This window comes from Oncorhynchus mykiss, chromosome 7, assembly GCF_013265735.2.
Source record: "Oncorhynchus mykiss isolate Arlee chromosome 7, USDA_OmykA_1.1, whole genome shotgun sequence".
Lineage (NCBI taxonomy): Eukaryota > Metazoa > Chordata > Actinopteri > Salmoniformes > Salmonidae > Oncorhynchus > Oncorhynchus mykiss.
Window position 1 is genome coordinate 49,904,054 of NC_048571.1, and position 27,264 is coordinate 49,931,317.

At 42.3% G+C, this 27,264-nt stretch overlaps 1 protein-coding gene across 3 annotated transcripts in view; it reads right to left on the reverse strand.

Annotated features, from left to right (window-relative positions):
• LOC110527961 (chemokine-like protein TAFA-1) overlaps positions 1-27,264 on the reverse strand; it is a 276,554-nt gene that overhangs the window by 244,032 nt on the left and 5,258 nt on the right. For all 3 annotated transcript variants that reach the window (XR_005052595.1, XR_005052596.1, XM_021609612.2), the window contains exon 2: positions 22,132-22,265. Coding sequence is in view for 1 of the 3 variants with exons in the window: in XM_021609612.2 (XP_021465287.1) it covers positions 22,132-22,255 (124 nt within the window). In the remaining 2 variants the exon portion in view is untranslated. The remainder of the gene's footprint in view (positions 1-22,131; positions 22,266-27,264) is intronic.

Genomic DNA, 27,264 nt, shown 5'->3' on the forward strand with positions numbered 1-27,264 from the left:
GTATGTGTGGAGGCCTGGAGATGCTAAACTTGTTTATGTTAACTCTCCTGTTGTGTTCGTTTCATGTTAATTAATTCTGTGTTCCCGATCCAAAATGGCCGCCTCATTATAGCTGATTATAAATCCATAATAATACATATATTATCACCTAATGTTGTGTTAGATCTTTTTATAAACTTAAGTTATTGTGAACATGACACATTTTGAACTTCTATTTGCTATTTATGGCCTGTAGGCCTCATTGATCTGAGCTCATACAACTAGTTTTTGAGTAAAAAATAAGCATAATGTATGGAATATTTGGACTATAACAAATACTCAGATGAAACATTTTGTTATTTATCACAGACTAATTTATGTCAAAGATATGAGCAAGAGCCTCACATTTAAAGCCCCATATCCTACCCACCACTGCGACCTGTACGCTCTTGTTGGCTGGCCCTCGCTTCATACTCGTCGCCAAACCCACTGGCTCCAGGTCATCTACAAGACCCTGCTAGGTAAAGTCCCCCCTTATCTCAGCTCGCTGGTCACCATAGCAGCACCCACCTGTAGCACTAACTCCAGCAGGTACTCTGGTCACCCCCAAAACCAATTCTTCCTTTGGCCGCCTCTCCTTCCAGTTCTCTGCTGCCAATGACTGGAACGAACTACAAAAATCTCTGAAACTGGAAACCCTTATCTCCCTCACTAGCTTTAAGCACCAGCTTTCAGAGCAGCTCACAGATTACTGCACCAGTACATAGTCCATCTATAATTAGGCCAAACAACTACCTCTTCCCCCTACTGTATTATTTATTTATTTATTTTGCTCCTTTGCACATTCTTCCTCTGCATATCTACCATTCCAGTGTTTTACTTGCTATATTGTATTTACTTCGCCACCATGGCCTTTTTTTTGCCTTTACCTCCCTTATCTCACCTCATTTGCTCACATCGTGTATAGACGTATTTTTCTACTGTATTATTGATTCTATGTTTGTTTTACTCCATGTGTAACTCTGTGTTGTTGTATGTGTCGAACTGCTTTGCTTTATCTTGGCCAAGTCGCAGTTGTAAATGAGAACTTGTTCTCAACTTGCCTACCTGGTTAAATAAAGGTGAAATAAAAACATATGTATTTAAAAAAATACAGTATATCGTTTGGTCATTGTGCTGCCACAAAATGAATTGTGAGCAAGGCTTCAAGAAAGCTTTATATACCAGAGCTGCAAGAAAAGTTTGATATATTATTGAAACAATGTTGCCATCCGTGGGGGAAAGATTCAATTGGGGAAAGGTTCCTGTGGGCGTTGCCACGGAAGCCAAGAAGGGGAGTGAGGTGTGTGTGTGTGTGTGTGTGTGCGCGTGCGTGTGTGTGCTCAAACACACATGCATGTGGGGGTCCAGGGGTGGAAGTGTGACCATCTAATGAATGGGCATGTGCCTGAACTCAATTTTATACACTAATTGTAGTCTCACCCATTAATTTCTAAAGACCGGTCATTTTTGACCGGGAACACTACAGGTGTAAAAAAGTTAAATAAAACATGCAGAATTTTATGGAAATCATCAAAATGTATTTTGTGTGTTCAGATGCCCTGTGTGGACAAGGTAATGGAACCTTATGACAATCAGATTAAATGAACTACATTTTTCAGAGAGAGAATTTGTAAATCGGTCCAATTCGACCGGAACACAGCAGGAGGATTAATTAATGGTCAATTACCATGAGACCGGCAGTTTTTTGCATGACAATAACCGGCTGACAACATTTCATGACCACCACAGCCCTAGGACCAACTCCATATTAATGCCCATGATTTTGGAATGAGATACATACTTTTATTTACCTTGATTAGATACAGTAAGTATTCAACCCGCTGGGTCAATACATGATCGAATCACCTTTGGAAGCGATTACACCTGTCTTTCTGGGTAAGTCTCTAAGAAGATTAGACACCTGGATTGTGCAACATTTGCCCATTTCTTGTTGTCAAAGTTCTTCAAGGTCTTGACATAGATTGTCGAGCAGATTTGGGCGTGTTCACAGTCTTCTTGGTAAGCAACTCCAGTGTAGATTTGGCCTCGTGTTATGGGTTATTGTCCTGCTGAAAGATGAATTCATTTCCCAGTGTCTGATGGAAAGCAGACTGAACCAGGTTTAGCATGTTCTTAGCTCCATTCCATTTCTTTTTAGCCTGAAAAACTCCCCATTGGCGTCATGGTAAAATCCCTGAACAGTTTCCTTCCTCTCCGTCAACTGAGTTAGGAAGGACATCTTGCCTATGCTGCTCTGTACCATCACTCATTCATATATCCTTATGTACATATTCTTTATCCCCTTACACTGTGTACAAGACAGTAGTTTTTGAATTGTTAGTTAGATTACTTGTTATTACTGCATTGTCGGAACTAGAAGCACAAGCATTTCGCTACACTCGCATTAACATCTGCTAACCATGTGTATGTGACAAATAAAATTTGATTTGATTTTTTCACCTGTATCTTTGTACTGACTGGGTGTATTGATACACCATCCAAAGTGTAATTAATGACTCCACCATGCTCAAAGGGACACTCAAAACTTGTTTTATTTAAAGTATAACAATATACCAATAGGTGCCCTTCTTTGTGAGAATCGGAAAACCTCCCTGGTCTTTGTGGTTTTGTGAATCTGTGTTTGAAATTCACTGCTTAACTGTGGGACCTTACAGATAATTGTATGTGTGATGAAGTCGTCATTCAAAAATCATGTTAACCTCTCAAATGTAACTAAATGTACTCGAAAATGTATTCAACGTAATCCTGAAAAGTAATTATTTATCTTGAGAGGGCCATAAACAATAACTAGTAATGCTGCATACTCTAAGAACTATATACAGTGCCTTGCGAAAGTATTCGGCCCACTTGAACTTTGCGACCTTTTGCCACATTTCAGGCTTCAAACATAAAGATATAAAACTGTATTTTTTTGTGAAGAATCAACAACATGTGGGACACAATCATGAAGTGGAACGACATTTATTGGATATTTCAAACTTTTTTAACAAATCAAAACTGAAAAATTGGGCGTGCAAAATTATTCAGCCCCTTTTCTTTCAGTGCAGCAAACTCTCTCCAGAAGTTCAGTGAGGATCTCTGAATGATCCAATGTTGACCTAAATGACTAAAGATGATAAATACAATCCACCTGTGTGTATTCAAGTCTCCGTATAAATGCACCTGCACTGTGATAGTCTCAGAGGTCCGTTAAAAGCGCAGAGAGCATCATGAAGAACAAGGAACACACCAGGCAGGTCCGAGATACTGTTGTGAAGAAGTTTAAAGCCGGATTTGGATACAAAAAGATTTCCCAAGCTTTAAACATCCCAAGGAGCACTGTGCAAGCGATAATATTGAAATGGAAGGAGTATCAGACCACTGCAAATCTACCAAGACCTGGCCGTCCCTCTAAACTTTCAGCTCATACAAGGAGAAGACTGATCAGAGATGCAGCCAAGAGGCCCATGATCACTCTGGATGAACTGCAGAGATCTACAGCTGAGGTGGGAGACTCTGTCCATAGGACAACAATCAGTCGTATATTGCACAAATCTGGCCTTTATGGAAGAGTGGCAAGAAGAAAGCCATTTCTTAAAGATATCCATAAAAAGTGTTGTTTAAAGTTTGCCACAAGCCACCTGGCAGACACAACAAACATGTGGAAGAAGGTGCTCTGGTCAGATGAAACCAAAATGGAACTTTTTGGCAACAATGCAAAACGTTATGTATGGCGTAAAAGCAACACAGCTGAACACACCATCCCCACTGTCAAATATGGTGGTGGCTACATCATGGTTTGGGCCTGCTTTTCTTCAGCAGGGACAGGGAAGATGGTTAAAATTGATGGGAAGATGGATGGAGCCAAATTCAGGACCATTCTGGAAGAAAACCTGATGGAGTCTGCAAAAGACCTGAGACTGGGACGGAGATTTGTCTTCCAACAAGACAATGATCCAAAACATAAAGCAAAATCTACAATGGAATGGTTCAAAAATAAACATATCCAGGTGTTAGAATGGCCAAGTCAAAGTCCAGACCTGAATCCAATCGAGAATCTGTGGAAAGAACTGAAAACTGCTGTTCACAAATGCTCTCCATCCAACCTCACTGAGCTCGAGCTGTTTTGCAAGGAGGAATGGGAAAAAATGTCAGTCTCTCGATGTGCAAAACTGATAGAGACATACCCCAAGCGACTTACAGCTGTAATCGCAGCAAAAGGTGGCGCTACAAAGTATTAACTTAAGGGGGCTGAATAATTTTGCACGCCCAATTTTTCAGTTTTTGATTTGTTAAAAAAGTTTGAAATATCCAATAAATGTCGTTCCACTTCATGATTGTGTCCCACTTGTTGTTGATTCTTCACAAACAAATACAGTTTTATATCTTTATGTTTGAAGCCTGAAATGTGGCAAAAGGTCGCAAAGTTCAAGGGGGCCGAATACTTTCGCAAGGCACTGTAAATATCACCTTTCTGGTATAAATAGTTTAAGGTGCACTCATACACAGTACATTATTAAAAAAAATGAAAAAATGAAATATTTTATATGATGTATTTTCTATTCAACAAAACTGTATGAAAATGTTTTGAAATTACTTACATTTTTTTGAAATTTAGTACAATCACTTCATAAAACGACTTAACTATAAGATTTCACCCTTCTTATAACTAACTGTAAAATGCATATTTGTATATTTAGTGTTGGAGAAAATGTGCATACTAAGGTGACTATTGATCAAAACGTCTGCACCGAATGAAGTAGACCAAAGCGCAGCGTTGTGAGCGTACATATTCCTTTTATTTAGAAATAACGCCAACAATAAACACTACAAACGTGCCGCTTAAGGGCAATGTGCCACAAAAAAAGTTAACTTCCCACACTGAAAGGAGGGAAAGGGCTACCTAAGTATGGTTCCCAATCAGAGACAATGATAGATAGTTTTCCCTGATTGAGAACCATACCTGGCCAAAACATAGAAATACAAAATCCTAGAAAACAAAAACATAGAATGCCCACCGCAAATCACACCCTGACCAAACCAAATAGAGACATAAATAGGCTCTCTAAGGTCAGGGCGTGACAACCATCACTGTGAACGTCTCACAGAGCTCTAACATAGCTTTCTGAACTCGATAGGAACTTGCCTTTCATCTCAGTAATTTTGTTTGTCTATCACAAACACAATTTTTTATTTATTTCAGATCTATGAATTATTTTAGGTTACTGGCTATAAATTGATCTCTGAATGTGCTACAGCAACTAAACCACTCTCCTGCTGGGTTACGATGTCTGAATTCCAGGCATATGTGTTACTGGCTGTGACAGTGTAGGGTTCAGCCAAGAGTTGATGGACAGTCAGAAGAGTGAATGAAAGAAGAGTGAAATTCCAGCTTCAAGTGGTGTTTGCAAAGACTGTGTCTGTGCAAGATGTTTTTGTGAAAAAACAGTGTGGCCGGTTCAAATGCTGACTGCTGTGTCAATCATAACTAGATGTTCTAATGTTCAAATCACGCCAGTTTGAGTGTACGCTGCAGGGACCGCTGTAGGATGATCTCACATGTGTGTTTGTATGTGTCAAAGGGTTCATTAGGCCTATTTAAAAGGCTAGATAGATATAGGCCTACACTCCAAACCTCTGGAGGGAATGCACAGCAATCCTTGATTGTGAGCTAGAATTAAATGTTGAATTAAATCTGTGCGACACAAGAGGTAAACAAGGGTTTTCTATCAATATAATTAATGTAGGGCGGTAATGTGATATCATAAGGGAACTGCTTAGACCGCACTTACTGGTAGGACTAGGTACCTCAAGCTCTCTGGAAGAGAAGTATGTGAGCGATTTAACAGTTGCCTAAACGTACAGTTAAAGTATCCATCAACAATAAATGAATGAACTTCAGAGATAATAGGCTGGTTTATGTACAACATGTTTTTATTAGCCTGCCGGAATCGCCTATAAAAAAAAGGTTTGTGATAGGCCTTCAATTGAAAAGTTTAACTTGTTATAGCCTACAGTTCACAACAACAGAAAAAATCAATTTAATCACCGGGCTCAACTGGTGTGGCAGTTTTATTGCCTCATGCAGTATTAGCAATAATAATAATAATAATAATAATACACGATTACTAACTTACTATTCTGTGTAGGCTTACAAAGACCTACTAGGTTATTTCAGTCTTGAGTCAAAAGCCACCTACTGGGCAAAACATTTCTGAGGTGCGCATGGATTATTTGGGCAATAATGCTGTGTGGTGTGTACTATTAATATGTGTAAACATACTGAATTGTAATTGGATGCATTTTACTGTGCTATGATTGGTTAAGACCACCCAGGTGATGAGGTCATCTTCGCTTGATCATGGTATGAGACACGTGAACAGGCCAGTATGATTTTCAATATGATTTTCGCTAGGGACAAATTCCATGAGAAAGTGCAGGGAGCTAGCGACAAATTCGATGAGAAAGTACAGGGAGCTAGCGAATCGTTTGAACAGTTTGTGACTGAGCTGTGTCTGCTTGTGAAAGACTGTGATTATGCAAACAAGGATGAGATGGTCAGGGACCGTTTGTATTTTGAATACACTCACCGTGAGTGAGAGAGAAACTTTTGAATGTTGGGTCTGAGCTAACGCTGGACAAAGCTATCGACATAGCCATATCTCACGAGCTAGCACAGGTTTAGATGAAAACCATTTCCGGCGGCAGCACGAGCGCATCACGTGAACAAGCAGTGCACGCAGTCAGGCAGACATCAATGCTATGGTGCCCAGGGAGCGCGCTTCAGAGCAAAGAGAGACAGAACTCAACAAAACAGAACGACACAGACTCAAAACACCCCAAAACATGTGGATATTGTAGATACAAACAGGGAAGGCAAACAGGGTACTAAATGTGGCAAATGGAATCACTTTGCAAAAGTGTGCAGAGCTTACCGTGAAAAAACAGTACAGTGATGATTAAATGTCAATCAAAGAGTCAAATGCGGATGAACTGTTTATTGATTCAGTGACACAAAAAAATCTAATATCAGAGACAGAGCAAGCCTTTGCTGACATTGAGATAGGAACACAAGGCACAGAGCTTAAGCTCAAACTAGACACTGGTGCACAAGTAAACATTATTCCTCAGAATAAGTACCGCAGCTTGACATCTGAGTGCAAGCTACAGCCCACCACGCGCAGACTGACTGGTTATGGTGGTGAACAGCTCCCAGTAAAAGGCACATGCACTTTCAAATGCAAATACACGGAAAGTGACATGATGTTGGACTTTTACATTGTTGACACTAAAGCACCTGCAGTGCTAGGTCTTAAAGCATGTTTAGACATGGACCTCATCAAGCTAGTTTTATCAGTGACAGCACCAGTAGAGACAGACAATGTACTGGAGGAGTTTGCTGATGTTTTTACAGGAATAGGACTATTCCCAGGAGAATGTACCATTCACCTTGACCCAGACGAAACCCCTGTGGTCTACCCACCGAGAAAGATTCCCCTTGCTCTCCGCGCCCATCTGAAGAAAGAGTTGGAGAGCATGGAGCAATCTTTCATTACCACCAAGGTTACAGAACTGACCGATTGGGTAAACGTGTTAGTGGTGGTGGAGAAACCACGCACAGGCAAGCTCAGAGTATGTCTCGGCCCAAGAAAAACAAGGCTATCAAATGCCCCCATTACTCGTTACCGACGTTAGATGGCATCACACACAAGCTAGCAGGAGCAAGCTACTTTAGTGTCATGGACGCCAGATCAGGCTACTGGGCCATCAAGCTCACAGAAGAGTCATCTAAGCATACAACGCTCAACACACCATTTGGACGCTACAGGTTTCGTCCCCTGCCTTTTGGGATTATCTCAGCCCAAGACGAGTTTCAGCAAAAGATCGAAGAAGTGTACGAAGGCATCGATGGAGTTGGGGCAATTGTGGATGACATCCTTGTCTATGGTCGAACCAAAGAGAAACACAACAGAAACCTTTGAGCGATGCTGCAAAGGTCCCGTGAGAGAGGAGTCCGGCTCAACCCCGAGAAGAGAAGTCGGCGCTACAGAGGTCAACTACTTCGGACATCTTCTCACAGCTAATGGAATCAAGCCAGATCCAAAGAATTTCTCAGACATAAAAGAAATGGAGCCACCAAAGAACTATGCAGAGCTGAAAACAGTGCATGGCATGGTCAACTACTTAGCCAAGTTCGCACCCAGCCTCTGCAATGCTATTGCATCTCTGCGTCAGCTGCTAAAACAGTCCAGTGAGTTCCTCTGGGACAAGCAACACAACATTGCTTTCCAGAGAGTGAAATAATTGATCACGAGAGAACCAGAAACAATCCTTGCCTACTACGACCCCAACAAAGAGCTCAGACTCCAAGCGGATGAGTCGAAGTATGGACTAGGTGCAGTGCTACTGCAAGAAGGAAATCCCATCGGCAATGCTTCCAAATCTCTCATGGAGTTTGATATCAACTACGCTCAAATCGAAAAGGAGCTGCATGCCATTCTGTTCGGATGTTTGGTTTCCATCAGAACGTATATGGACGACAAGTCATTGTGAAATCCGACCACAAGCCCCTCATGTCAATCATGAGGAAACCGCTATCCGCAGCCCCTCCAAGGCTACAGAGAATGATCCTTCAACTACAAAAATATGACTTCACAGTCACTCACCATCCAGGCAAACAAAGACATCCCTGTCGCAGACACACTCTCCAGGAAGTTTCTTACCTAGAAGGACAGCAGCCTCAGTGAAGGCATGGACATGCAAGTGCACACTGTGTACAGTAACTTACCAGTTAGTGACATAAAACTGAAGGAGATCTGAGCAGGGACAGGAAAGCTATTGCACCTCTGCAAGGACAGCCAGGAAAGCTGTCACACAGCTGAGGAAAGTGATACAGGATGGATGGCCTGAGGAGAGAAGAAAATGCCCTCTGAGTGTCTCAGAGTTCTGGAACCATCGTGATGAACTATCACAGAACAACGGAATGATTTTCTGTGGAGAGAAAATCATCATACCTACCAGTCTCAGAAAAGAGATTTTGACAAAGATCCATGTTGGACACATGGACATGGAAAAGTGCAAACAGAGAGCATAGGACATTTTGTTTTGGCCCGGATTGTGCAAACAAGTAGAGGACATTGTTGGTAAAGGTCCCACCTGTCTTGAACAAGGCCCCTCAAACACCAAAGAGCCAATGTTACCTCACTGAATCCCAGACCAACCCTGGCAAGTCGTGGCAACCGATCTGTTCACCTAGAACAACAAGGACTACATCGTAACCGTTGACTACTACAGCAGATACTGCGAGCTTGACAAACTTCACAGCACCACATCTGCAGCTGTGATACACAAGCTGAAAGCAATCTTTGCCAGGAATGGCATTGAGGAGACTTTAATATCTGACAATGGCCCCTGTTACAAATCAAATGAGTTTGAATCCTTCACAAAAGCATAGTAGTTCACACGTCACCATAAGCCCACATTACCCTCAAAGTAATGGCTGTGCTGAAAAATCTGTGCAGATAGCTAAATCTCCATGAATACCGCAACACTCCAGTTGACAACAGCCCAGCTGTTGATGAGCCCAGCTGTTGATGTGCCGCAGACTTCACTCGAACCTTCCCAGCACCAACGAGCAGCTGCAACCTGAGGTCGTCAGATACAAGTAAATGCATGAAAAATGTGCACAGAGACTACGACAGGTCAGCGAGACCACTGCCACCACTGAACGATGGAGAGTCAGTTACAATCCAGGAGCATGGCCACTGAAAGCCAGCAGTCATACAGCCAGCTGACACTGAATGTTCATATCACGTCCGCACCACAGAAGGACCGGTGTACCGCCAGAATCGTCGTCACCTACTGAACACAAAAGAACAACACACTGAAGAGATGAACTGTTCCCCTGAAAGAGAATGTGGCCTTAACACACACACAGCACAACATACACCATACTTACCTGCAACACCACAAGAACTGTTGACTGACACAGAAGCATGCTCAGCATCGTATCACACAAGGTCAGGAAGAGAGGCCAAGCCCAGAGCTGTCCTAGACCTGTGAAATGTCAAAGGGTGTAGGCGGATCGCTGCCCTAAAAGAGTTCCAGACTGTAAACTTGTTATTGAAAAGTTGACTTGAAATGCTTTGGTATGGTATTTGTTTGAAATGTTAAGATGTCTTTGCTACAGTGAAAGCTGAGTTGCTGAGAATCCTTCATTCAAAAGTATGCTGAATCATTGTTTCAGAGTCTGTTATGTTGATTCAGTTGGTGCAGTATGCAGTATAAATTGTTACTTACCTTGAGTTCAAACTACAGAGCATGTATTCAAAAGAAATGCTAGAATATGTTGAACATTTATTTTTATTTTTTTAAAGAAGGGGGATGTAATATTCATATCTGTAAACATACTGAATTATAATTGGATGCACTTTACCGTCATAGCATATATTACTGCGCTCTGATTGGTTAAGACCACCCAGGTGATGAGGTTATCATCCGTTGATCATGGTATGAGACACGTGAACATGCCAATTATAGCTCGCTAATAAAGAGCTACATTTAGAAATATCCTGTCCCACTGCATTTTATTGTTTTGTACAAAGTGTGCAAATCAAGACATGGAGGGGAGATGTTTAACTATTGTCTAAATTGTGGGGTCTAAACAAAAGTGTCATAATACATGTGGGCATATTTATCAATCAGGGAATTTGAAGCCGATCAGAGATCTTCATGCCTTCTTCCAAACCTGGTCTGATATCACAAAGAATATTTGTCCTGTCCCTTTGGGGTTTTATCTAATTAAAAAGTATTTTAGGGAATGGAGATTACCTGTGTGGAGCTGTTTTTACATTCCAATAATCAGTGTTCTCTTTAGGTGATATCACCATTACGCATGCCCTTGGTGACAGTCTGTTCAATTACAGCCAAAAGCTGCTCTGTTGGAATGTAGTGAGTCTCTTATAGAACCTCTGATCATTCAGTTCCCTGAGTACTTCAGTCTTATACAAGGCGTAGTCTTGTACAATTCCTCCCTTGTCCGCTGTGTGGATGGCTATAGAGGTGTCATTCTGGACATTTAAAGGCTTCCCACTGGGCACAGGCATCAATTCATTGTCTATTCCATGCTGGTTCAACGTAATTTCATTAAAATTAAGTGTAAACAACATTGATTCAATGAGTGTGTGCCCAGTGGGTCCGAGCGGGTAATGTTATTCTTTACATAAGGGATAGAGGCCACTAGCTTGGATATGTCTTTACGCACCAGTCTGCAGTACATACAGTAGAATGGGAAAGTATTCAGACCCCTTCCCTTTTTTCAAATTTTGTTACATTACAGCCTTGTTCTAAAATTGATTAATCTCCACACCAATCTACACACAATATCCCATTATGACAAAGTGAAAATATTTGTATTGAATTTTTAGGAAATGTATAAAAAAAAAACTGAAATAACTTATTTACATAAGTATTAAGACCCTTTTCTATGAGACTCGAAATTGATTTCCATTGATCATCCTTGAGATGTGTCTACAAGTTGATTGGAATCCATTCAATTGATTGGGCATGATTTGGAAAGGCACACCTGTAAGGTCCCACAGTTGACAGTGCATGTCAGAGCAAAAACCAAGCCATAAGTTCGAAGGAATTGTACGTAGAGATCTGAGGCAGGATTGTGTCAAGGCACAGATCTGGGGAAGGGTACCAAAACATTTCTGAAGCATTGAAGGTCCTTAAGAACACAGTGGCCTCAATCATTCTTAAATGGAAGAAGTTTGCAACCACCAAGACATGTCTTAAAGCTGGCCGCCAGGCCACACTGAGCAATCAGGGGAGAAAGGCCTTGGTCAAGGAGGTGACCAAGAACCCAATTGTCACTCTGACAGAGATCCAGAGTTCCTCTGTGGAGATGGGAGAACATTCCAGAAGGACAACCATTTTTGCAGCACTCCACCTATCAGGCTTTATGGTAGAATGGCCAGACGGAAGCCACTACTCAGTAAAAAGCACATGAAAGCGTGCTTGGAGTTTGCCAAAAGGCACCTAAAGTACTCAGACTAAGATTATCTGGTCTGATGAAACGAAGATTGAACTCTTAGGCCTGAATGCCAAGCATCACGTCTGAAGGAAACCTGGCACCAGTAAAGCATGGTGGTGGCAGCATCAGGCTGTGGGGATGTTTTTCAGCGGCAGGGATTAGGAGACTAGTTAGGATTGAGTTAAAGATGAACGGAGCAAAGTACAGAGAGAGCCTTGATGAAAACCTGCTCCAGAGCGCTCAGGACCTTAGACTGGGGCTAAGGTTCACCTTCCAACAGGACAACAACCCTAAGCACACAGCCAAGACAATAACAGGAGTGGCTTCGGGACAAAGTGTCTGAATGTCCTTGAGTGACCCAGCCAGAGCCCGGACCTGAACCCGATCAAACATCTCTGGAGAGACCTGAAAATAGCTGTGCAGCGACGCTCCCCATCCAACCTGACAGAGCTTGAGAGGATCTGCAGAGAACAATGGAAGAAACTCCCCAAATACAGGTGTGCCAAACGTGTCTTACCCAAGAAGAACTGAGGCTGTAATCGCTGCTTTGTCATTATGGGATATCGTGTGTAAATTGATGAAAGACACAAAAAACAATTGAATAGATTAAGGCTGTAAGGTAATAAAATGTGGAAAAAGTCAAGGGGTCTGAATACTTTCTGAATCCACAGCTGGGTCAATAGGCCCAGGTGGAATGAATGCAGATGGAGCCCTAAACACACTTGTCGTGGGGATAGAGTGGTTGCAATCTCTAAAGAACGGTTTCAGATGCAATGTGCACATTAGTTAGTAGTTGAAAAGTGTTGTAGTTGTGCGTCCTGATATTCAGACTGATTTGCTCCTATATGTATTATTTTGCATATATTTTCCATAAATAGTTCAATCAGGTTTATTGCACCGTACTGGCCACGTTAGTGTTTTTCTTTCTCCAATCAAGTAAAAAACCAATTGCACAATAGACACTGTATTTAAAAAACATTGGCTTATCAAATATATTCCATACTCCTTTCTCTTAATTATATTTTGGCTATATTCCCACTAATATTCCTTTATGTACAGTACCAGTCAAAAGTTTGGACACACCTACTCATTCAAGGGTTTTCCTTTATTTGCACTATTTTCTACATTGTAGAATAACAGTGAAGACATCAAAACACATGGGATCATGTAGTAACCAACCCTTTGTCTTGATGACAGCTTTGCACACTCTTGACATTCTCTCAACCAGCTTCCTGAGGTAGTCGGGACTATCATTTGTTTTTCAACAGAACAATGACCCAACACACCTCCAGGCTGTGTAAGGGCTATTTGACCAAGAAGCATTACTTGTGTATCCCAATCTTGATATTACTTTAGCTTTGTTCTTGAAACAACATGCGGGAGGAAACCACGCAATAGCCACTCTAATATTATATTAGATAACCACTCTATATTTAGTAGCCTATATCTCCGGTTTAGCCCCCGTCTCCCTTAATCTGCATTGGATGCACTCATAAATGCGTTGCTACTCACAGAATGTTTCAGAGATCTCAAGTTATGATGCTGTGTACATTTCATAAAATGCTTATAGTCAAACAACTAATAATAATGGTCATTTTCCTGTGTTTGGTCCGGACTGCGTTCTCACCATCAGCGAACCGCACCACGGTACGAATTGAATCTACCGAGACCACTCTTTTTCAGTGAATCGTGGTGAGAAGTCCTTGACACATTGCTGCCAACCTGATCAAATGTTTCCTTTTTAACCAATTTGCTCAAATCGGATCAAGTCGCCATTCATTCAAGTGAGCGGAATTTAATTGAATTCTGATTCCACCATCCATTCACGAGCAGATTAATTAATGCAATTAAAAGTGGGTGTGAAATTAATCAGATTAATGGCCAAACAAAAACACGAAAACTCATAGTGAGATGTTATTTGCCTGTGGGTAGTATGCATGTAGTTGTAAATCTGCTTGCTTGCTCCTTTGGCAGTTTGGAAAAGCGTGTAAATGGAAGCTGCATAAGTGAACCAGTCATTTGGATTACATTAATGTTGAACAAATTTAAATATGGTTTGAGCACTATCGTGAGATTACAGTGTATGTTTCTTTCATGTTTTCACTGAATGTAAAATGCATGCAAAACTACAAGGGTGTATTGTGTACTTGATAGTGTAGCTAATCATCCCTCTTCTGAGCTAGCCATCCTCATGGCAATGGAAAAATGTAAGTTTACTAAATTCAATCCAGTCCTCATTTACCAAAACATAGATGTCCCAAGGTTCACCAACCCACCCACCTACACTCAGACATCTCATCCTACAGAAAAGACCCCACAGCAGAAAAGGTCAAAGTAAACCACAAAATAGATGTCAGAATCATATACATTGGTCATATAAAAAGCCTCAACACAACATTTACAGTTACGAGGGTGGTCAATCTGGTCATCATAACATAGGACTCCACTCAACAACATTGACAGCTAGGTTTCTCCTTATCGGTTGACATTTCATTTTCTGCTATTGCTTACTTTAAAATTACGATTTACAGTATCAGACATCACTATTCGTTTTGATGAAGCGTCTTCAGCTGTCATTTTTGACAAAACAAATAGTGTTGTCAGACACAATAAGAAGTACATTGTTTGATCTAGTGTCGGTGCTAAACTGTTTCTCATTGTTGATTAAATCAGCAGAACAGGTGAAAGTACTGACAGGTTAGCCAGTTGTTGTCCATGAAGATACAAGCAGTTATTTCTACTGTGAACTAATAATGTGATTAGGAATCCATTTTAATAGTGTAATTTAGCTATGTGGTTATTTCTATGTCATGATGGATAATCATAGTAATTTCATGTTTTTTTTTATGCCTGAAGAGTTTTCCCAGACTGAGGGAGTATTGCATATCACATGGTACATTGACCATGAATCTCATTAAAGCACCTTCCAATCATCTGTGAATAGGTTAATCATTTTAACCATTTTATAAATGCTATGGGTAAGCCATGTTTGCCGCAGTAAAATCTCGGTTAACCCAGAACTAAGTTCTGGGTCGATACATGTTAAGAGAAGAGATCAAGAAATGCTAGAACCAGGAGCGGAATCGGAACGAGGAGCTCCACCCTCTCTCTTTGCAAGTTACGGGTCAATTGTCCCCTCCTCTTCCAAAATTCGAAATCATGATTTGACCAAATAACAAGTGAAGAAAAACCCAAACACTGGAACTACTGCTAGCCTTATCTGATGCATCCTGTTCGGTCCTGACAGATTCTCTCGCTTTACACACATAATCGTTCTATGAGAGACTAGCTTCAATGTGGAATTCATGACCTATTCACCTTATGCTATAAACCATTAAAAAAATCAGCATGAATTGCTCCAAAACAAAGTACTCAGCCTCCCACTTCGTGAAGCAGCCTATATCTCACAATTTCCCTCTGAATATATGTTTTGATTCCTAATCACATCATCACATCAAGTGATTCTTAATCACATCATTAGTTCACAGTCACACATAGTGGCTGCTTGCATCTTCATGTACAATGTGGAAAACAACTGGCTAACCTGTCTGTCACCAGTTCTGCTGATTTAATCAACAATGAGAGACAGTTTAGCACCGACACTGCAACAAACAATTGACTTCTAATTGTGTCTGAAAAACACCATATTTGTTTCATCAAAATGACAGCTGAAGACATCTCCATCAGAACTAATAATGGTGTATGATACTGTAAATCGTAATATTGTAGCCTACATTGGAATGGGAATCAGCTAGTGCCCTCAGAGATCTAAGGGCGCCTTAAACAGTTCTGCCACTATCATTAACCGACTGCCTCGCCATTGTATTCAATATCATCCCTGTGGGCATTGATAGGAGACACAATGACAATGCACTTCTATTTGGAAGGGAAACAATTAAATATTCAGTGGCATTTGAACATAAAACTGACTGTAAAGAAATGTTTGATTCCAATCTGACTCCTGCAAACAAAAACTATCCATATACCTTTGGATGTTACAGTTTGACCCTTATTTTGGGCTGCAGAGTGTCCAGTAAAATCCACAGCAGCAGCCTGCTTTCTTTAGGAATGTTCCTGGCACTACTGTGCTGGTTGGCAGGTGAGGAGAGAGCTGAGCTGGGCTTGTATGTCATGTCACATTCCCCTCATCTGTCAATGTAGTGGATTATTTCTTGAGAGACTAGAATTGGCTGCCCAGAATCAGGGCGCCATCAATCTTCCTGGCGCGGGGGGACGCAGGGGAGGCCACAGAGCAGAGGCTCATGGGAAGGCAGCGGCGCCACTTCCTGAGTAGGTGATGGAGCAGTCAGGCAACTCGTTACTCAATCCCAGCGTCAACTTTGACCAGCATATTTGTCACTGAAACATTCAAATAAAGAAAGAAATGGAGGTTGAAAACCCCTATCTCTCTCATATATTTTCGGTATGCATGTACTGCACAGTGGCATTCTGTCAGCTGGCTGTTGCAGGAGGGGATAAGCCGTTTTTTCAAACATTGTTAGATGCTTGAACAGGCTCCAGGATCGCATTTGTACCTTGCTCAACATGACCTTCACTTCCCCTGTGCAGAGATATGTCCACACCCTCATCTGAACACAGAGAGCTCCTGCACCATTCACTCACTCAGCCAGAGAGCTCAGGTAGCCAGTGTGAAAATCAGCCTTCATATCGAGGTCCACACTACCTTCATTCAAGGCTTCTTTTTGGCACAGAACACATGCCTGTCAGTCAAACAATTTGTTAGAAAACAATGCATATAGACTAGGCGATATTGCAATATTCTGAAAATGTGACGTGTGTACAAGGCCAGAAGTTGTGTAAACAGAAATACTGCGTCAAAGGCAAGTTTGACTGAGTCCAGCCCACAAGGCAGAAGCACAACCACTCACACGCAGAGCTATTTGTTTTGTGTATTGACTGCCAAAAGTTGTAGCCATCTTAAAAGGCTTTGAGCCGTAACCATGTAAAGTTCATTTAAAAAAAAGATGTTTACAATGTTCTCTGCATCAAAACCATGTATGTAACCAGATGAAAGCATCTTACAGAGTTATGCATTATGTCAGGTAAATATGATGCATCCCGGTTGAATTCTGTTTAACGTTTCTCCTATTCAATTATGACTATCCATTAAATTGTATTTGATTCCAGAAAACAGCCAAGCATAAAACCAAAGTGTTCATCAATCTGAGATCTCACTCTCGACTGTCTCCACACACTGTATACAGTATATTTATATCACATAGTCTGGTCGCTGAAACCAGAGAGCATCCTAAGATTATAAAATCAATTCTAATACAAATATTCATCATAGCATTTCAATTCCGAGAAAGCAGTTCTCGTTAGATCGGTTAACGCCAGTATGCACATGAGTTAGATTGATGAGCACTTAAAAGGCCTTGAAAGTACAGTAAAACAACAACAACAAAAAGTGTCCATCACCCGGCCAACATAAAGGCAACATAAATTTGGAGTGGTTTTTGAATATGATTGTGAATGTCAACACATCCAATAGTGATTATACTGCATGTATTATAACGTGTCATTGCCAATTATTGTAATGCTTTATTACTGTTAGTTGTAGATAGCCTGAGCTTAACTTAGCCTTTCTATCATTCTAGAATTTGAAAATAAGCCAGTGACAGTACTCACTGAGTACATGCTGCTGATTGACCATCCCAATCTTCTCCATAGCACACTGAACAATAAATGCATCCGTTGCTCTTCTGTGCCAAGAATCATCCACTTTCACAGTACAGAACACTCCTGCTCTCAGACAAAACACTCTTACCCTCAGACTGAACACTCCTACTCTCAGACTGAACAGTCCTGCTCTCAGACAAAACACTCTTACCCTCAGACAAAACACTCTTACTCTCAGACTGAACAGTCCTGCTCTCAGACAAAACACTTACTCTCAGACTGAACACTCCTGCTCTCAGACAAAACACTTTTACCCTCAGACTGAACATTCCTGCTCTCAGACAAAAAACTCTTACTCAGACTGAACAGTCCTGCTCTCAGACAAAACACTCTTACTCTCAGACTGAACAGTCCTGCTCTCAGACAAAACACTCTTACCCTCAGACTGAACACTCCTACTCTCAGACTGAACAGTCCTGCTCTCAGACAAAACACTCTTACTCTCAGACTGAACAGTCCTGCTCTCAGACAAAACACTTACTCTCAGACTGAACACTCCTGCTCTCAGACAAAACACTTTTACCCTCAGACTGAACATTCCTGCTCTCAGACAAAAAACTCTTACTCAGACTGAACAGTCCTGCTCTCAGACAAAACACTCTTACTCTCAGACTGAACAGTCCTGCTCTCAGACAAAAAACTCTTACCCTCAGACTGAACATTCCTGCCCTCAGACAAAACACTCTTACTCTCAGACTGAACAGTCCTGCTCTCAGACAAAACACTCTTACTCTCAGACTGAACAGTCCTGGTCTCAGACAAAACACTCTTACTCTCAGACTGAACAGTCCTGTTCTCAGACAAAGCACTCTTACTCTCAAAATTAACAGTCCTGCTCTCAGAATGGAAATTACTTGTAGTTTCCCACAAGGATAGAATAAGTGTGTGTGTGTGTGTGTGTGTGTGTGTGTGTGTGTGTGTGTGTGTGTGTGTGTGTGTGTGTGTGTGTGTGTGTGTGTGTGTGTGTGTGTGTGTGTGTGTGTGTGTGTGTGTGTGTGTGTGTGTGTGTGTGAGCTGATCTCGCTGACCATAACTTTCACAAAACTAGAACAGGAGGATATTTTTCTCACCCTTAACTTAGCTGACCTCTCTAGGTGCAGGCGGTTCTCGTGTTAAAAAGCTAATTCGTTATCAACATACTTGCCTTGACATCACATCGGAGAAATAAATGCCTTTTTTGGGCCTTGTGCTTCAATTACTGGTGTTTCACTCCATGGTGCAGTATGGCTCGGAGAATGAGACAAGCACAGATAGATAGCATCAATGTTTAACAGGTGTTGGGATTTGGTTTCCTGGTGAAAGGGGTTTGGAATACTGTTGTTGTCAGCAGCTGGTTTCCTGGTGAAAGGGGTTTGGAATACTGTTGTTGTCAGCAGCTGGTTTCCTGGTGAAAGGGGTTTGGAATACTGTTGTTGTCAGCAGCTGCGGGGAGCGAATCATTGTTAAATGCTTAAAGCAGCCTGGTTCTGCCAAAGACACATGGCTGGGGAGAGAATGAACGCCACAACTCTACTCCCACTGGCGTAAAGTACGTCAGTAAAATACTTTAAAGTACTACTTAAGTAGTTTTTGGGGTGTATCTGTACTTTAATATTTATATTTGTGATAACTTTTACTTCACTACATTCCTGAAGAAAATAATTTACTTTTCACTGCAAACATTTTCCCTGACACCCAAAAGTACTTGTTACATTTCTAATGCTAAGCAATACAGGAAAATGGTCAAGTTCACACACTTATCAAGAAAACATCCCTGGTCATCCTTACTGTCTGTGATCTGGCGGACTCACTAAACACAAATGCTTTGTTTGCAGATTATGTGTTGGAGTGTTTTTAAATGGAGCCATCTGATTTGTTTAATGTAAGGAATTTGAAATGAGTTATACTTTTACTGTTACTTTTGATACTTAAGTATATTATAGCAATTATATTCCCTTTTGATCCTAAAGTATATTTTAAAACAAATACCTTTAGAGTTTTACTCAAGTAGTATTTTACTGGGTGACTCACTTTTACTTGAGTTATTTCGTATTAAGGAATCTTTACTTTTACTCGATAATGACAATTGGGTACTTTTTCCACCACTGTCTACTGCCACATAAACGGGGAAAATCAGACCCACCTCACTGGCACCCTCCCCTTTTGCCCCCACAGTCGACAAGGAACTGGATTTAATTGTTGAATGTTTCCAGAGAGGGAGAGAGAAACATAATTGTAATTTCCATGTGAGCCACTGTGATCAAAGCAGCCTGCACTCATAGCATACTGATGGGGAGTTTAGCCTAGAGCTTGTCCTACGTATCAACCAAACAGCTCGTCTGATAGATTCAGGATGCTGCAGTCACTCTTTCCCCACACTGAGAATCCTCTCCCGTTAAAAAGTGCTCTTTGTCTATCTGGGGCTGAGGAGGAGTTTCAACCTCTGATCAAAACAGCAGCTGCAGCTGAGCTTAAACATTTACAATCAACTCCAAGGAAAAAATATTTACTCCAAAGAATGTATCAGAATGTCAATAAAAACAACTTTGAAGATAAAGTATTTATACAGTTACCAGTCAAAAGATTAGACACACCTACTCATTCAAGGGGTTTTCTTTATTTTTACTATTTTCTACATTGTTGAATAATAGTGAAGACATCAAAACTATGAAATAACACATATGGAATAATGTAGTAACCAAAAAAGTGTTAATCAAATCAAAATATATTTCATATTTGAGATTCTTCCAAGTAGCCACCCTTTGCCTTGATGACAGCTTTGCACACTCTTGGTATTCCTTCAACCAGCTTCAAGAGGTAGTCACCTGCAATGCGTTTCAATTAACAGGTGTGCCTTCTTAAAAGTTAATTTGTGGAATTTCTTTCTTTCTTAATGCGTTTGATCCAATCAGTTGTGTTGTGACAAGGTAGGAGGGTAATAAGATAGCCCTATTTGGTAAAAGACCAAGTGCATATTATGGCAAGAACAGCTCAAGACCCAGAGTTACCTCTGCTGCAGAGGATAAGTTCATTAGAGTACACTGCACCTCAGATTGCAGCCCAAATAAATGCTTCACAGAGTTCAAGTAACAGACACATCTGTACATCAACTCTTCAGATTAGACTGCGTGAATCAGGCCTTCATGGTTAAATTGCTGCAAAGAAACCACTACTAAAGGACACTGATAAAAATAAGAGACTTGATTGGGCCAAGAAACACGAGCAATGGACATTAGACCGGTGGAAATCTGTCCTCTGGTCTGATGAGTCAAAATTTTAGATTTTTGGTTCCGCATGTGTGGTTCCCACCATGAAGCATGGAGGAGGTGTGATGGTGTGGGGGTGCTTTGCTGGTGACACTGTTGGTGATTTATTTAGAATTCAAGGCACACTTAAACAGCATGGCTACCACAGCATTCTGCAAAGATACACCATCCCAACTGGTTTGCGCTTAGTGGGACTATAATTTGTTTTTCAACAGGACAATGACCCAAAACACACCTACTGGCTGAAGGAGACTGATAGTGCTGCATCAGATGACATGGCCTCCACAATCTCCCGACCTCAACCAAATTGAGATGGTTTGGGATGAAGTGGACCACAGAGTGAGGGAAAAGCAGCCAACAAGTGCTCAGCAAATGTGGGAACTCTGTGCAAAAGCTGTCATCATGGCAAAGGGTGGCTACTTGGATGAATCTCAAATATAAAATATATTTTGATTTGTTTAACACTTTTTTTGGTTACTACATGATTCTATATGTGTTATTTCATAGTTGTGACGTCTTCACTATTAGTCTACAATGTAGAAAATAGTAAAAATAAAGAAAAAGCCTTGAATGAGTAGGTGTGTCCAAACTTTTGACTGGTGCTGTATGTAGAGCTGGAGCCATAAGCAATGAACCCTTAGAAACAAACAATCCATTATACCATGCTAGCATCTATAGAAACAAACAATCCATTATACCATACTAGCATCTATAGAAACAAACAATCCATTATACCATACTAGCATCTATAGAAACAAACAAACCATTATACCATGCTAGCATCTATAGAAACAAACAATCCATTATACCATGCTAGCATCTATAGAAACAAACAATCCATTATACCATGCTAGCATCTATAGAAACAAACAAGCACAACAACGAATGCAACCACAGGGCACTATTCTTCTTCTCACAGTAGCTACCATAGTGGTTTCAAACCACCATCAAAAACCATCGCTATAACAAAAAGACAGAAGACTGTTTTCTCACTGTATCCACCAGGGACACGGTGAATGGTAACATAGCATTATTATACCCTGACACTTCTCAGAGAGCTCCCCTGAGAGACTGGCTGGGTACTGGGTAGCATGTGATGTGGCAGATAGAACAGAGACAGGGGCTCACCCAGGATCTGTATGGCATTGCGTCCAGGCCGCGGAACGTGGTGCTGCTGGATAGTCTCGTACAGTGTGGCCTGGCACAGCAGCAGGAAGCCTAGGCTAATCCACAGGCCCAGGAACCAGGACATGGCAGAGCAGCTGCAGAAAGAGTGCAAAGAGAAGGTTAAAGCAACATGGCAGGGCAGGGTGGCAGAGTGGCTACAGGAGGAGGGCAGAGAGAGGGTTAAAGAGACAGGGCAGGGTGGCAGAGTGGCTACAGGAGGAGGGCAGAGAGAGGGTTAAAGAGACATGTCAGGGCAGGGGCAGCTACAGGAGGAACTGAGAGCGGGTTAAAGAGACATGGCAGGGGCAGCTACAGGAGTAACTGAGAGGGGGTTAAAGAGACATGGCAGGGGCAGCTACAGGAGGAAATCAGAGAGAGGGTTTAAGAGACATGGCAGAGGGTGTCTAATGGAGGAGATAGAAAAGACTGAGCGGGTGATGGAGGATGACCCACAAAATACATGGAAGGAATATTGAAAAGAAACACAAACCAAATGAGAGAGGTTAGGAGAGGTGAAGTCAGGGACAGTGGCTCTTAGAAGAAAAAACAGGTATAAACATTGATCGGCATGGCCAACATGGGGAGGGCTATCCCAGGACAATCAAAACAACTCTATCTGAAGAGAAAGGGACAAGGTCAAACTTGTCAAAAATCACCATACTACATGAGAACAGAACATTATTGTGACATGACTCAGAGACAAAAAAATATCCCAGACTTGTGTATGGGGTAGCTACAGAGAAAACAAGAGCATTAAATCCCTAGTGTTGCATGTGTAGCAAAGATATTACCCGCAACACAGTCACCTCTCCAACGATGGACATATTTTATGAGTTCCAAACAACACTGTGCAATTGGAAAATAGACACTACTTAAACCAAAGATCACAAATCAACCAATTTTGATCATCATCGTCACACCATGTACACACTGTAGCCTACCAACTCAAAATATAAAGGCCCAAAATGGATGCTTCCATTCCACACATAAAGGTATGATGAGACGCCTTGGCCATTCATTTAACGACCGCCTAACGGATGCTGAAGGCCGACATATGGACCCACGCCTCGCTCGCCCTTCCTCACAGTGAATAATACCTCCACCTCTCCAGGTGTTACTACCTCCTCTCCTCATAATTCCATTGTGAAACATGCTCGGTCCTGAATTCACTACAGCCTTCCAAAACTGCATCCCAGTCATTCAGTAGATTTTCCACATCCTCATTTGTAAAAGTGACCTGGTCCCATACTGTTAAACAATCTCAGAGTGTTTGTAAATTATATAGTAAATTGGAAGGGTCGAATTATGTCTTTCATGGAGTTATCAGAGTTATGGGAAGGTCCGCTCAATCCAAGATTACAGCCAATTAATTACAGCATTGCCCCCAAAAAAGTATACCAGTTTCATTTGAACACCAGAATGATGAAAGCTGTGCTATACAGATTGCAAAATAGCTTGGAAGAGATTTTTTTATGTAGCGATTTTATGGCACAGGGGGAATGAGTGATATAAAATGACGCAAGGTTTAAGACTTTGTGCTTTTCAGCTAAAACTATTGTTCTTGCCACCATCAAAATGTTGAATATTTAGAGTATACAATCATCGCAGCTCTGCAGATTTTGTTGTTAGGATACAGAAAGAATATACGCTTTCTTCTGGTATAGCCCACAGGTAACCAGTTTCCGGTCTCAGGTTCAGGAATGGCTGAAAAAGCACAACATTAATCAAAAAATTGTTGGGAGATCTGGAGAAACCTGGTCGGTCAGGTGATAATATACTAAGACTCTTAGTAAAAGTCTTTATCTTCAACTCTCAATCTGTGGATTATATTTGATAAAATAGATTCAAATTGTATATTAAACACAGCATAGTTGAAAGATACCGTGGTTCTTCCTTTAAAAGTTGTGGCATCCTGCAGCACTGCTTGCTGGGTGCCACAGAATTCTATGGGATGTTATTTGTGTGTTAGCCATTGTTGCCAGAATGACGCAATTTACCACAGTCTGCCAAAATCTACCACAACAGCAATCCATGCTTTGGTTTAGTTTATTTGGCACTGTTTCCAAATGCTAATGTTTCAGCATTTGTGGTACAAATCCTATTCAAGTCATGGTACTGATATTAGCATTTTTTGCACAGTATGTTCAAATCATCTATGTGTGACTTTGTTGAGCTTCACAATAGCAGTTCTCTGCTGCTAATGACTGGAACGATTTGCAAAAATCACTGAAGCTGGAGACCCATATCTCCCTCACTAACTTTAAGCTCCAGCTGTCAGAGCAGCTCACAGATCACTGCACCTGTACATAGCCCATCTGTGAATAGCCCATCCAACTACCTCATCCCCATACTGTTATTTGTTTTTTTGCTCCTTTGCACCCCAGTATCTCTACTTGCACATTCATCTTCTGCACATCTATCACTCCAGTGTTTAATTGCTAAATTGTATTTATTGCCTTACCTAATTTGCACACAATGTATATAGACTTTTTTTCTCTATTGTGTTATTGACTGTATGTTTGTTTATTCCATGTGTAACTCTGTGTTGTTGTTTGTGTCGCACTGCTTTGGTTTATCTCTGCCAGGTCGCAATTGTAAATGAGAACTTGTTCTCAACTAGCCTGCACCTTTTATATTCAAGTCGACTGCTGAACACTGATCAATTGCAGTAAAATAAAATACCTGACATCAACTGAAAGACTGATGTCCAGCGCCTTCTTCTCGCTATCTCCCTTGTTCGTGAAACACGTTTGGACCGTAGTATGGCACAGATTGCCATTGTGTTGTCCTCTTGGTTGTTTTTTTTTGTTATAGTATTGATAAATGGCAAATAATCTGCAGACCTAAAGAGACCTCCCAGTAAGCAAAACTAAGTTGAAAAGACATTGCAATTGGCTCAATTTAGGTTCTGAAATATAGGTGAAAAAATGTTTTTATCTGACATTTTAAATACACACTGTATTTTTCAGATGTTGAAAATACATATTTTCCGGACATTGAAATCAGGTTAATTTTCGAATCTGAATGAAAGAACCTAAACCCATGGAGCTGTGAGGGGTGGTGCGCAGGGAGACCGGAGGGGGTTTCCGCTCGTGCACCATCTGTGGCCACAGAGGTCACACTGCTGGTCGGTGCCGGGTTGGTTCCTCTGGGAATCGAGGCAGCAGGCAGGGCGCTCTGGCGTCATTCTCACCCAGAGTCCTCTGTTGCACATATGTTTGGGTCTGTCACTTTTCCTGAGTTTTCCCCGCATTCCCAGCATAAAGCGCTCGTAGATTCAGGCGCAGCTGGGAATTTCATTGATAGAGCGTTAGCTCATAGTTTAGGGACCCCCATTGTTCCCATGGATGTGCCCTTCCCCGTTCACGCCTTAGATAGTCGACCATTAGGGTCAGGGTTAATTAGGGAGGTCACCCCTCCTTTGGGCATGTTGACGCAGGGGGTCACACGGAGAAAATGTGTTTTTTCCATATTGACTCTACTGCGTTTCCCGTGGTGCTGCAAGAGCACCGAGCATGTGTCCCTGGTGCGCAAAGTGCTTGGTCGCCTGTTGGAGCATGACCTGTACGTCAAGGCTGAGAAATGCCTGTTCTTCCAACAGTCCGTCTCCTTCCTAGGGTATCGCATTTCCACGTCAGGGGTGACCGCATTGAAGCCGTGCGTAATTGGCCGACTCCCAACACGGTAAAGGAGGTGCAGCGATTCTTAGGGTTTGCCAACTACTACCGGAGGCTTATCCGGGGTTTTGGTCAGGTAGCGGCTCCCATCACTTCACTGCTGAAGGGGGGCCCGGTGCGTTTGCAGTGGACAGCTGAGGCGGACAGGGCTTTCAGTCACCTGGGAGCTTTGTTTACCTCGGCTCCTGTGTTGGCTCATCCGTATCCCTCTTTGGCGTTCATAGTGGAGGTGGATGCGTCCGAGGCTGGGATCGGAGCTGTGCTCTCTCAGCGCTCGGGTACGCCACCAAAGCTCTGCCCTTGTGCCTTCTTCTCGAAGAGGCTCAGCCCGGCGGAGCGAAACTATGACACGGGGGACCGGGAGTTGTTGGCTGTCGTCAAGGCCCTGAAGGCATAGAGACATTGACTTGAGGGGGCTAGGCACCCTTTTCTCATCTGGACTGACCACCACAATCTGGAGTACATCCGGGCGGCGAGGGGACTGAACCCTCACCAGGCAAGGTGGGCCATGTTTTTCACCTGTTTTGTGTTTACTCTTTCTTACAGACCAGGCTCCCAGAACGCTAAGGCAGATGTATTGTCCCGGCTGTATGACACAGAGGGGCAGCCCATGGATCCCACTCCCATACTCCCCGCCTCTTGGTTGGTGGCGCCGGTAGTGTGGGAGCTGGTCGTGGACATTGAGTGGGCGTCACGTGAAGAGTCCACTCCCCCTCAGTGTCCAGCTGGGCGTCTGTACGTTCCGTCTGCTTCCGCGACCGGCTGATCTATTGGAACCACACGTCACCCTCCTCTGGTCATCCTGGGATCGGTCGGACGGTGCGCTGTCTTAGTGGGAAGTACTGGTGGCCCACTTTAGCTAAGGGTGTGAGGGTTTATGTTTCCTCCTGCTCGGTGAGCGCCCAGTGCAAGGCTCCTAGACACCTACCCAGAGGTAAGTTACAACCCTTACCAGTTCCACAACGGCCGTGGTCGCACCTGTCAGTGGATTTCCTAACCGATCTTCCACCTTAATAGGGTAACACCACGATCCTGGTTGTTGTGGATCGTTTTTCTAAGTCCTGTCATCTCCTCCCTTTGCCCGGTCTCCCTACGACCCTACAAAGTGCGGAGGCCCTGTTTACACACGTCTTCCGGCACTACGGGGTGCCAGAGGATATAGTGTCTGATTGGGGTCCCCAGTTCACGTCAAGGGTCTGGATTACCTCAGGATTTCACCCCGAGAGTAACGGGCAGGTGGAGAGAGTTAACCAGGATGTGGGTAGGTTTCTGAGGTCTTATTGCCAGGACCGGCCAGGGGAGCGGGTGGCGTTCGTGCCCTGGGCAGAGATGGCCCAGAACACGCTCCACCACTCCTCCACTAACCTTTCTCCTTTCCAGTGTGTATTGGGGTATCAGCCGGTTCTGACTCCTTGGC